Genomic DNA, 10,318 nt, shown 5'->3' with positions numbered 1-10,318 from the left:
GCCGCTATCAGTCTCTCTCTCTTTTTTACTCATTTTGAAATTTGTAAAAACACTATCCTGATTGCTCAATTCAACTGTTTGCTCAATTCAGCATGTGAGACTTTCCGTTCACAAAAACGAAAGAATTAGGGGTGTATTTAGGTAAGTGGGTGTATAGGGCCCCAGGGACACAGATATGGCAAACTCCTGTGTTTGTGCTCTGAAGAGCATCAAAGGTTTCTAATTACAATTAGTTTTTGCAGCGTTGAACAATGTAGCCAATCACAGACATAAATGTTTATTTCTTGAGCGCAATGGCCAATCAGAGGTGTTTAAGGTAGTCCGAATACACTCACCAGGCTCGCTAATCCTCTCATTATAACAAACAAAACGTAAACAAAATATAAATAAGAGATTCATTGTGCAGTATATACAGCTTTATTGATTGTAATGGAACTTTGTGAGATTTAAATGAACAAAGAAGTGAGTGATAGCTTTTTACGGGATTATAAAGGAGGGGATTGTATTTCCATATTGTGTCTGGCCAAACTCTGAAATACAGAATGAGCGAGCCTCACGGGCAAAAAAAAAAAAAAAAACATCAGGTTGACTAATAACCAAATTTGCACTATTCCATAGATAGCTTGTGAAGAGATAAATAAACTCCCCAAATCAATAAGTCCACCCCTTGACAGAATGGACAAATTAATGTCTAAATGTGACTGGTGACATTACAATGACACAGAGATGTTACTGAAACTTATTTTTAGACAAGTTTTGTCTGTTTTGTAGGTTGATAAAAGTTTTACATTTACATTACGGAGATCTGCTGTGTCGTCATTTGTGATACATGCACATTTTAGTCAAGAATAATTAGACTTCATGCATTTTTTTGTATGTGTAATATGATCAATGAACGATTCAGTGAACAAATCTTTTTAGTGAACGGATTCAAAAGACTTGAGTTAACTGATATAAATCAAACTTCCCACCACTATTTTATTACATGTGAAATGAAGTTGACACTATATCATGTGTTATGCTAGATCAGGTATGTTAAAATTACATTTTAATGCTTTTTAATTTAAGTGTGTCAGTATAACAAATAAGGTGAACATAATGAAATCACAAACTTAGCTTAGCATGTGTTCTTTTCAATCATATTTGATCTGATGTACTTTCCAGTACTTTCAACATACTTTCTACCATTTCAATTGTGTGTTGCCAATAAAACATTATTCACTACTATGGTTTGTTCAGCACTAATGACAGCTTAATTGCACACATGAATAGCTGTCACGTTTCTTTAGAATGAATCATAATTTAACATTGCCAAAAACTTGATCTTAATTAAAGATGTTCTTTCTGTCTATCAGCTGCTGAAAAGGACACACCTATACATTTTCATGGGAAAATGAAACAAAAAAATGCCTTTGGGGATTATGGGAATTTTTTTGCATGCAGCACAAATATCTCAGGTAGTAGGCTACTAAAAGTCATTCTGGTATTTGTTGCATGCAACATATATTGAAAGTTATTTGTCTACAGTGTGTTGAAATAGAGCTTTTTGTTTTTTCTTGCTATTGAGCTAATGATGACCCCATTTACCTGCTATTGTTATTTTGAGATTAATATCTACCTCCACTGTTGCATAGTGTTATCAAATGCAAAAGTGATTATTAAATCAGTGTTATCATGTAGAGTAAAACTTGTTTGATTTCTGCAGAGAAAAAATGTAGTCACCCAGGCAACACACCAAATGGTGATTTTAAACTTACAAAGGGAACAGAGTTTGTTTTTGGAGCAACAGTGGTGTATACTTGCAAGAAAGGGTAAATGTGCTTTATACGTGCTTTATGCTTTTTTATTATCTTTTTTATTGCATGTAATGTATACAATTGTCATCAGTTTCACAATCGTTGTACTTGTAAAAACACTGTGGTAACAGGTATAAAATGACAAGCAGAACCAATCAGCATACCTGCACAGCTCAAGGATGGAACAATGTTGTCCCTATCTGTGAGGGTACGATTTATTGAAAGTCACTCTTTTTCTTTTTTCTTGTTTGATTTCTCTCAGTAATATAATAGCATCTGGTATCACCATAAGAGCATATGGTAGCATCACACATGAACTGAAACATTTAAACACATCGAATTAAACATGAAATTCTGAAGTAGAAAGACTGAAATAGTATTTTCTTGTAAAATACACACACAATATTTTTTGTTTCATTTACAACTTAGAAAAATCATTCCACAGTGTAGTTTAACAAATACTCCACTGTAAAAAAAAAAAAAAATTTTTTTTTTTTTTTGTATTTTTAAAAAAAAAAAAAAGAAATAATAATAATAAATAAAAAAATATAAGTAAGTGAGAGAGTAAGTACGTAAGTAGATAAATAAATAAATAATAGCTTTTGATGAACAGAGTACATTTTGGTGTCCATATATAGGCCTACTGTATTATTATTATTATTTCTTTTTTTTTTTTTTGCTTTTTGGATATTTATAACAAAGAAAAAAAAAGTCAATTATTTGTCACCTGCAAAAGAAAAATAAGAGTTTAGCAGATTTTTGATGCTTCATCTCTTCTTACCCTTAGTTCTACATAATTATGTCTTGTACAGAAGTAACTTGTGAGCTTAAGCCAACCAAGTTGAGAGTAAAAAATATCAATCCGAAGGAAAATACTATATTTTCAGAGCTGGAGAAAGTGTGGAGATCACCTGCTCTGAAAAATACTGGTTTATCTTACAAAAACAACAATTACATCATTTACATGCAAAGATAACGGCGAGTGGGAATATAAGCCTATTTGTGAAGGTAAGAGTATAGAGACATACTTCTGAATTTGGTGATGAATTCATTTTATGTTCTTAAAAGCATGTGAAACTTGTTTCAGAGATTACGTGTGCAGATCCACATGACAAGCATGTGTCTAGACCATACTGGGGAAATCTGAAATTGGGAGCAAAACTAGTTGTGTGTCTGGATATTGTAAAACCGTAGCAGAGGCCATATGTACACAAGACGGATGGGCACCAAAACCACTGTGTGCTGGTATGTTCTGCTGTGTAGTATTACAATCTTTCTACTCACATAATATCAATTATATGATTATGCTGATGTTTATTTTTTTATTATTTATTTATTGATTTTAGAAATTATGTGTGACCCACCAAAAATCCCAAATGCAGAGATTGTGGAAAGTCAAATATCAAACTACAGAATCAATTCAAGAACACAATATACAGTAAATGTCGTCCTTGGTTTAATCCAGAGCAGCCTGTACAAATCACATGTAGTTCCCATGGCCAATAGAGAGGTATACGGCAATGCACTGGTATGTTACAGTTTATTGACATTTTGCCTCTAATTCCATTTAAAAGTTAAAAGTAAAAAAAAAAAAGAAAAAGTTAACAACATTCACTGATGCTCAAGAAAGAAACACAATGCATTTGGAGCCAGGGGTGCAAATCTTAAAATGGATCTTAAAATCATACAGGCCACAGAGAATATATTATTAATTAACATATCAAAAAAGAGAACTATTGTTCAGCATTGTTCATATTAAAGTAAATGCTAAACTTTGCTATGCAACGTTGACGCACAAATTATTTTTCTTAAACATTTTATTAAAATTATCTCATATTATCGTATTAACAATATGTGATATAATAATAATAACATGTTCTATGGTTTAGAAACATTAAAAAGACATCTGCTTAATATTGAGATTTATTAATGCCAATTTTTGACGACAGTCTATATGAAAAAATAATGAATAAATAAAACATAAAAAAATACAAAATCTTTGCTTTGCCCTAAGTGAAATGTGGACCACCATCAAACATCAACAATGCAGATATAAAAGAAATGATAAAAAGTGAATACAATACAGGACATAGAGTTGAATACATCTGCTTTCATAAATACAGGTTGGATCTGCTGGCCCCCTTCTCTAAATACTTGACCTGTGTGCAAGGTGAATAAAAAGGGAATATTTATTGTTTAAGTAAGTTCGAACACTACACTCCATATACATCAATGACATATTAGGTTTTTCTCACTGTATTTTTATTTGTACATTTGATGTAACCTTGATTGTTTTTTTGTTTTTTGTTTTTTTTTCCTGTTGAATCAAATGCATATTGTAACACTGACATGCTGGGTTTATTTCAGAGCCTTGTTCAGTGATGGTGTAATACATGGATAAAAGAGGTGTAGAGTTGCAATGGAAGGCATAGGAAAATATATTCTTACCACATAATGATGCCACTGAATTTGCATGTCAGAAGGGCAAATATTTAAGAGGCAATAAACCCCTAAGACAAAAATGTAGTGATGGAGTGATGACTTTGCCTGAGTGTGTGTGAAACTTTGAAGCATCAGCTGTACTACTAAGCAAAATAAATAAATAAATATAATTAAATCAATAAATGTAGCATATCAAAATAAAAAAAAATAAAAAAAAATCCCAATTAATTTCTCTGTTTTGGATTTATTGCATGTAAAACTAAAGAAATGCTAAAAGCAACATGTTTTAAATGTGTATGTATTGTAACGGTATATATATATTGTCATGAGCTGGGTTTGATCGTCTCATTTCTCTTTCTTCATTCCCTTCATTACTGCTACTTAGACTTAGCTGTTCTCTATCAGCCTCGCGCTGATTGACTCCGCACCTGTTCTCTCTTTACCTTGATTCTCTCTGCTACTTTACTTTTCTTCTAGTTTCTTTGCCAGATTATTGTTAGCATCCTAACGTTCATTCCTATGGTCTATGTTCTCTGTACAGTTCAAGTGAAGTCGAGTCTTCAGGTCCTTGCACACTGAGTCTGAAATGTTAGTATGTGTTTTTCATATTCGTCATCCTAAAAATCTGTCACGCACAGAAACCTTGCACACTGAGTCAGATGCATATTAATGAATCTGTTGCGAAAAAATGTGCAAAACTGTACTAAATGGAGTCTTCAAGCAGTGAGGATGATTTTGTTGTCCTCTCGGCTCTTAAAAAGAGAAAAAGAAAGGAAATATTGGGTCCATCCTTGTGACCGATCAGCCTGTGATGAGGACGGCCAGGTGCTCCTCGCTTGTTTCCAGGGCGACGCTGATGCAGCTTCGGGAGGCTCGTCACAGTATGAAGACATGAACCCATTTAATATCAGCTAAGCATGGCCTTGCTCTGTGCTCTGAAGGAAGCAGCTTAGGAGGCATATGAGGAGTAGGCGAAGGGATGGAGAAGAGAAGGCAGGCAGACAGCAAAACCCCAGGAGCAGATGATGGTAGGAATTGAGATGGTGAGATGGTTTGTGAGATGGTTTGGAGATATAGAGAGGAAGGAGAGTTCCCCCTCCTTATTAAGGAGCAGAGGGATTATCACGGGTGATTCAAAGTTTACATCAGGATATCAGTGGCTCAGTTTGATGCTTTACTAGCGATGCTAGAGCCACATATTAAAAAGAAGACCACCAATTTATGTGTACTCAGTGCGCAAGGATCTTTACAGTGCTTTGTGCTGCGAGACGAAGTGGATGAACTTGACAATCACTATTCTGGATTTTGGCGTTCGCTTGTACAGTGTCTCTGAATTGTCAAAACACCTCTCAAAATGCTAGCTACGGATGCGAAAAATGCAGAAAATCGAACCCGATTCGAATTTTTTGATGATGGACGTTTTAGTCCTGGCCTTTAGTCCTGTCTTGTATTGTCGTATACGTCTTAACAGTTCCTTTCTCAGTTTTCCTGCTGCCTGAGATCGCTCGCCCATTCGCTGTCTGCAGTGTTGAGTCTGCCGGTTGGGGATTGTGCTCTCTCCCTGTGTGGCCATTACCAATCCTTGGACCCGTAATCCTGACTGTGCTCTCTCTCTCTGCGTGCCCGCTGCCAAGCCCCGGACAACTCATGATTGTGCTCTGTGCTCTGCGTGCCCGCTGTCCTCCCCAGGTCCCGCACTCCTAACCTCTCCTGTCAAGTTTGAGTTTTGCTTTCTACCAGTTCTGTGTCCACCAAGGGTGCTGGTGCACGGCAGACTACCTTAGTTCTCTTCAGTAAATAAAGAGAGAGTCTGAACTAACCTCTGCTCTTGGGTCCTCTGTTTTCCCTGACATAATTATCTGGTCAACATGGACCCAGTAAAGGAGGTACCTATCCGCTTAGCAGTCGAGTTGCAGGGAGCGATGCAGGGCAGACACAAAGAGGAATTATCAGCAGCCAAGCACGCTGTGGAGAGTCTAGCTGCCCAGGTGATGGATTTGACCACTCGCTTTCATCACCAGTCTAGCCCACCGGCATCACAAAGTTCCATTGAACCCAAGGTCAACAATCCCCTTGTTATGTGGGTGAGCCCACTGAATGGGCTTAACCCATTGTGAGATTGTGTTTCCCCTTCAGCCGTCCATTTACAATGAGGATTACGTCAAGGTCGCCTTCATTATTTCTCTGTTGTCGGGGTGAGCACGCAATTGGGGAGCGGCCATCTGGGAATCGGTGCTGTGAGCAGTTCACCCTGTCTGTCTACAGGTGTGAGGCTTCCTGTCTGCTCGCGGTGCTGCACTTGGGGAGATGCCCGTTGCGGACTATGCCAGAGTTCCGTTCATGCTGGCGGCCACATGTGTGTGGAATGAGCCGGCCTTGGTGGCACGCTTCTTGGAGGGGCTGCATATAGATCTTAAGGATGAGATATATGCTTGTGAGCCCCCTTCTCCTGGATTAGCTGGTGGAGTTAGCAATTCAACTTGACAAGCATTTTGAACTACGCCGCCAAGCTCGGGCATGGTCCCTGAACTACGTACTCTCCAGCCCACAGCCACTGTCTAAACTGAGTAACCTGAGTCCATGCAACTGGGTGGGATTCGAATCACTGCTGTTGAATAACATCACAGCATCCACAATAGACTTTATTTATACTGTGGTGCCTCAGTCCATTTTGTCACTACATGTCTGCTAAAAGCCAAGGCTCGCCAGTACTTGCTCGGGGGGTACTTGCGAGTGCTTCTGCCCTCTCCCTATCTCCTAAGACTCGCACCACTTTCGCGGCTGTTCTCCGCTGGGCTGGCGTTTCTTCTGCTTCATTTTCAGGAGAAACCCTGGTGATTTGTCAGGAGTGCCGCAGGAGTATCACGATCTGCGAGCGGTGTTTAGTAATTCCCGTGCTGCTTCTCTCCCTCCTCATCGACCTTATGACTGTAGCATTGATCTTCTCTCTGGCACCTCCCCACCTCATGGGAGATTGTATTCTCTGTCCGCGCCGGAGTGCAAAGCACTCGAGAAATATTAGAGAAATTCCAATCAGGCTTGTTAATGCAACTGCGGTTTTCCAGCCTCTAGTTAATGGCATCTTGAGAGACATGCTCAATATTTTCGTTTTCGTGTACCTGGACGACATCCTTATTTTCTCTCCATCTCTCCAGGTACATGTCCTACACGTTCACATTGTGTTACAGCATCTCTTGGAGAACTGTCATTTTGTGAGAAATGCACGTTTCATGCTAGGTCAGTCACATTTTTGGGGTCAGTCGTATCGGCGGATGGGATCAGTATGGACCCTGCTCAAATTGGCCTGTTCCTGAGTCTCGCTCTGCACTCCAACGATTTCTGGCATTTGCTCATTTTTATTGACGTTTCATCCGAAATTTCAGTTAAGTAGCTGCCCCTCTGACCACTCTTATCTTGACCAAGTCGCGCTTCGTTTGGTCAGAGCGGCCCAGATCGTCTTTGATTGCTTCAAAGGGATATTTACTACTGTGCCTATCCTGATTACTCCCGACCCCAAGGAATAATTCAGTTTGAAGGTGGATGCGTCCGTTGTGGGCGTGGGGATGGTTATCTCGCAGGAAGGTCCACCTATGTGTGTTCTATTCCCACCGGCTTTCGCTGTCCAAGCGTAATTATGATATAGGGAACCGTGAGCTTCTGGCCATCTGGATAGCTCTGGGAAAGTAGCATCAGTGGCTAGAGGGGGCTACCGTTCCATTCGTAGTCTGGACAGATCATAAAAATCTCGAGTATATTAATTCAGCCAAGAGATTAAATGTCCAGCAGGCTCGTTGGTCCCTTTTTTGACCGTTTCAGCTTTACTATCTCTTACAGAACCAGTTCTAAGAATATGAAACCTGACGCCCTCTCCCACCAGCCTCGGTTCTCTACTCACAAGTCTGAGAGTTCTGTTCCCTGAGTGCAGGCGTTTATTCAATGGTGCCGTCACACCTGGAGAAGGGTGAGAACCGTGCTGTGCCACAACAGAGAACACACACGACGTGACGCAAATCGATGGCACACCACGGCCCCAAGATACGTTTGCGGTTAGAGGGTGTGGCTGTCCAATCGTAACTTGCTGCTCTAATCTATTTCCCATAAAATAGCACGCCGTTTTATTGGGCCCTTTTCAATTGTCAAAGTTCTTAGTCCTGTGGCGATACAACTCAGATTACCTAGCTATCTGAAATGCACCCATCCTGTATTCCTCATTAATCATTAAGGCCCCCACCCATCCCATCCCTTCTTCCGCTCTTGTCGAAGGCTCTCCTGTCTATAGGGTTAGGAGACTGCTGGATGTTCATCCCCGGGGGTGTGGTTACCAGTATTTGGATGACTGAGAGGGGTACAGCCCGGAGGAGAGGAGCTGAATTCTGGCTCGGGGCATTCTGGACTGCTCGCTCATCACAGACTTCCTTCGCTCTCACTGGTTCTCTACCTCAGGAGCGCCTGGGGGTGCTCGTCGGGGAGGGGTACTGTCATGAGCTGGGTTTGGTCTTTCCCCTTGTTTCTCTTTCTCCCATCATTACTGCTACTTAGACTCAGCTGTTCTCTATTGCGATAAGTGCTCAAGCTGATTGACTCTGTACCTGTTCTCTCTTCACCTTGATTCTCTCTGCTATTTTACTCTGCTGTTCTTTTAGCTTCTTTGCCAGATAATTGTTAGCACCCTAATGTTCATTCCTATGGTCTACATTCTCTGTATAGTTCAAGTCAAGTCGAGTCTTAGTCCTGTCATCCTGTCGTATACATCTTATCTGTTCTATGCCAAATTTTTCTGCTGCCTGAGATCGCTCGCCCATTCGCTGCCTGTGGTGTTGAGTGTGCTAGTTGGGGATTATGCTCTCCCTCTGCGTGGCCGCTACCAAGACACGGACCAGCTACTCCTGATTGTGCTCTCTCTCTGCATGCCCGCTGTCTTACCCAGGTCCCGCACTCCTCACCTCTCCTGTCAAGTTTGAGTTTTGCTTTCTATCAGTTCTGTGTCCACCAAGAGTGCCGGTGCATGGCAGAGTGCCTTAGTTCTCTTCAGTAAATAAATAGAAAGTCTTAACTAACCTCTGCTCTTGGGTCCTCAGGGTTTGCCCTGACATATGTATTATGCATTTAACGTAGGGTGTGACTGGATTTAAATGGTCAGTGAGATTTGCTATTGCAGTCGGAAAGGATTTGAAAACAGAGACATGAAGTTGGACACTTTCTGCTTCTCGTAGTGACACTCTTGTGTTTGTGTACTTTAATAAACATCAGTGCTGTCTCAAATTGGACAGCATTTCTAACATTCCTAAACACATCTTTTTGACTTCATGTGGCACTGCGCAGACCTATCAGTGTCTGACTTGAAGTAGTGCATGCCAGTTAATAATTTAAATTAAACCATTTAATTAAGTAATTACTTTGTGACCGCTAAAAAGTATTTTCTATATACTGTAGTATGAATGTGTGTAGTACAGTATGAATATAATCCAGATGTACTACGTTCACCATGTTGTCATTATCATATGACCTACCAGCGTCAGTTGCATTACTTCACAAGTCCTCTCCCGTGGCCTCATGGGAAAGTGTCCATCTGATGTGCATTTCAGAATCTTGACATAAAGTGTTGAGCCCAGCTGGGGCTCAACACTTCGCTGTGCAACTGGCTGTTGGACTTTCTGACTGGAAGACCTCAGGCAGTTCGGGTCGGCAGCAACACATCCAGCACCATCACACTGAACACTGGGGCCCCCCAAGGATGTGTGCTGAGCCCCCTCCTCTTCACTCTGCTGACCCACGACTGCACACCGTCACACAACTCCAACCTCTTCATTAAGTTTGCGGATGACACGACTGTAGTGGGTCTCATTAGCAACAAAGATGAGACAAACTATAGGAGCGAGGTGAGCCGCCTGGCCGGGTGGTGCAGTGACAACAATCTCTCTCTGAATGTGGAGAAGACGAAGGAGATTGTTGTTGACTTCAGGAGAGTGCGCACTCAGCATGCTCCTCTGTCCATCAATGGTGTGACTGTGGAGAGGGTGAGCAGCACCAAGTTCCTGGGTGTGCACATCACAGAGGACCTCTCCTGGGCTGACAACACC

At 40.8% G+C, this 10,318-nt stretch overlaps 1 protein-coding gene across 1 annotated transcript; it reads left to right on the top strand.

The window, feature by feature from the left end:
• The first annotated feature begins 1,011 nt into the window (after positions 1–1,011).
• LOC107703605 (complement factor H-like) lies at positions 1,012–4,357 on the top strand. Its single transcript, XM_016506298.1, has 5 exons — positions 1,012–1,030; positions 1,706–1,811; positions 1,928–2,004; positions 3,811–3,890; positions 4,229–4,357. The coding sequence occupies exons 1-5, from the start codon at positions 1,012–1,014 to the stop codon at positions 4,355–4,357; spliced, it is 411 nt and encodes a 136-aa protein (XP_016361784.1).
• The last annotated feature ends 5,961 nt before the right edge of the window (positions 4,358–10,318 follow it).

This window comes from Sinocyclocheilus anshuiensis, unplaced genomic scaffold, assembly GCF_001515605.1.
Source record: "Sinocyclocheilus anshuiensis isolate Anshui unplaced genomic scaffold, SAMN03320099.WGS_v1.1 scaffold1248, whole genome shotgun sequence".
In the NCBI taxonomy this organism is placed as follows: Eukaryota; Metazoa; Chordata; class Actinopteri; order Cypriniformes; family Cyprinidae; genus Sinocyclocheilus; species Sinocyclocheilus anshuiensis.
This window is presented reverse-complemented; position numbering and strand designations above follow the sequence as displayed.

Excerpts from the sequence above, each read along its gene's own strand:
- LOC107703605 (XM_016506298.1), top strand. Across the intron at positions 2,005-3,810 it reads TGTTGTCCCTATCTGTGAGG|TGAAATGTGGACCACCATCA; the intron begins GTACGATTTATT and ends CTTTGCCCTAAG. Across the intron at positions 3,891-4,228 it reads AATACAATACAGGACATAGA|GAAAATATATTCTTACCACA; the intron begins GTTGAATACATC and ends TGGAAGGCATAG.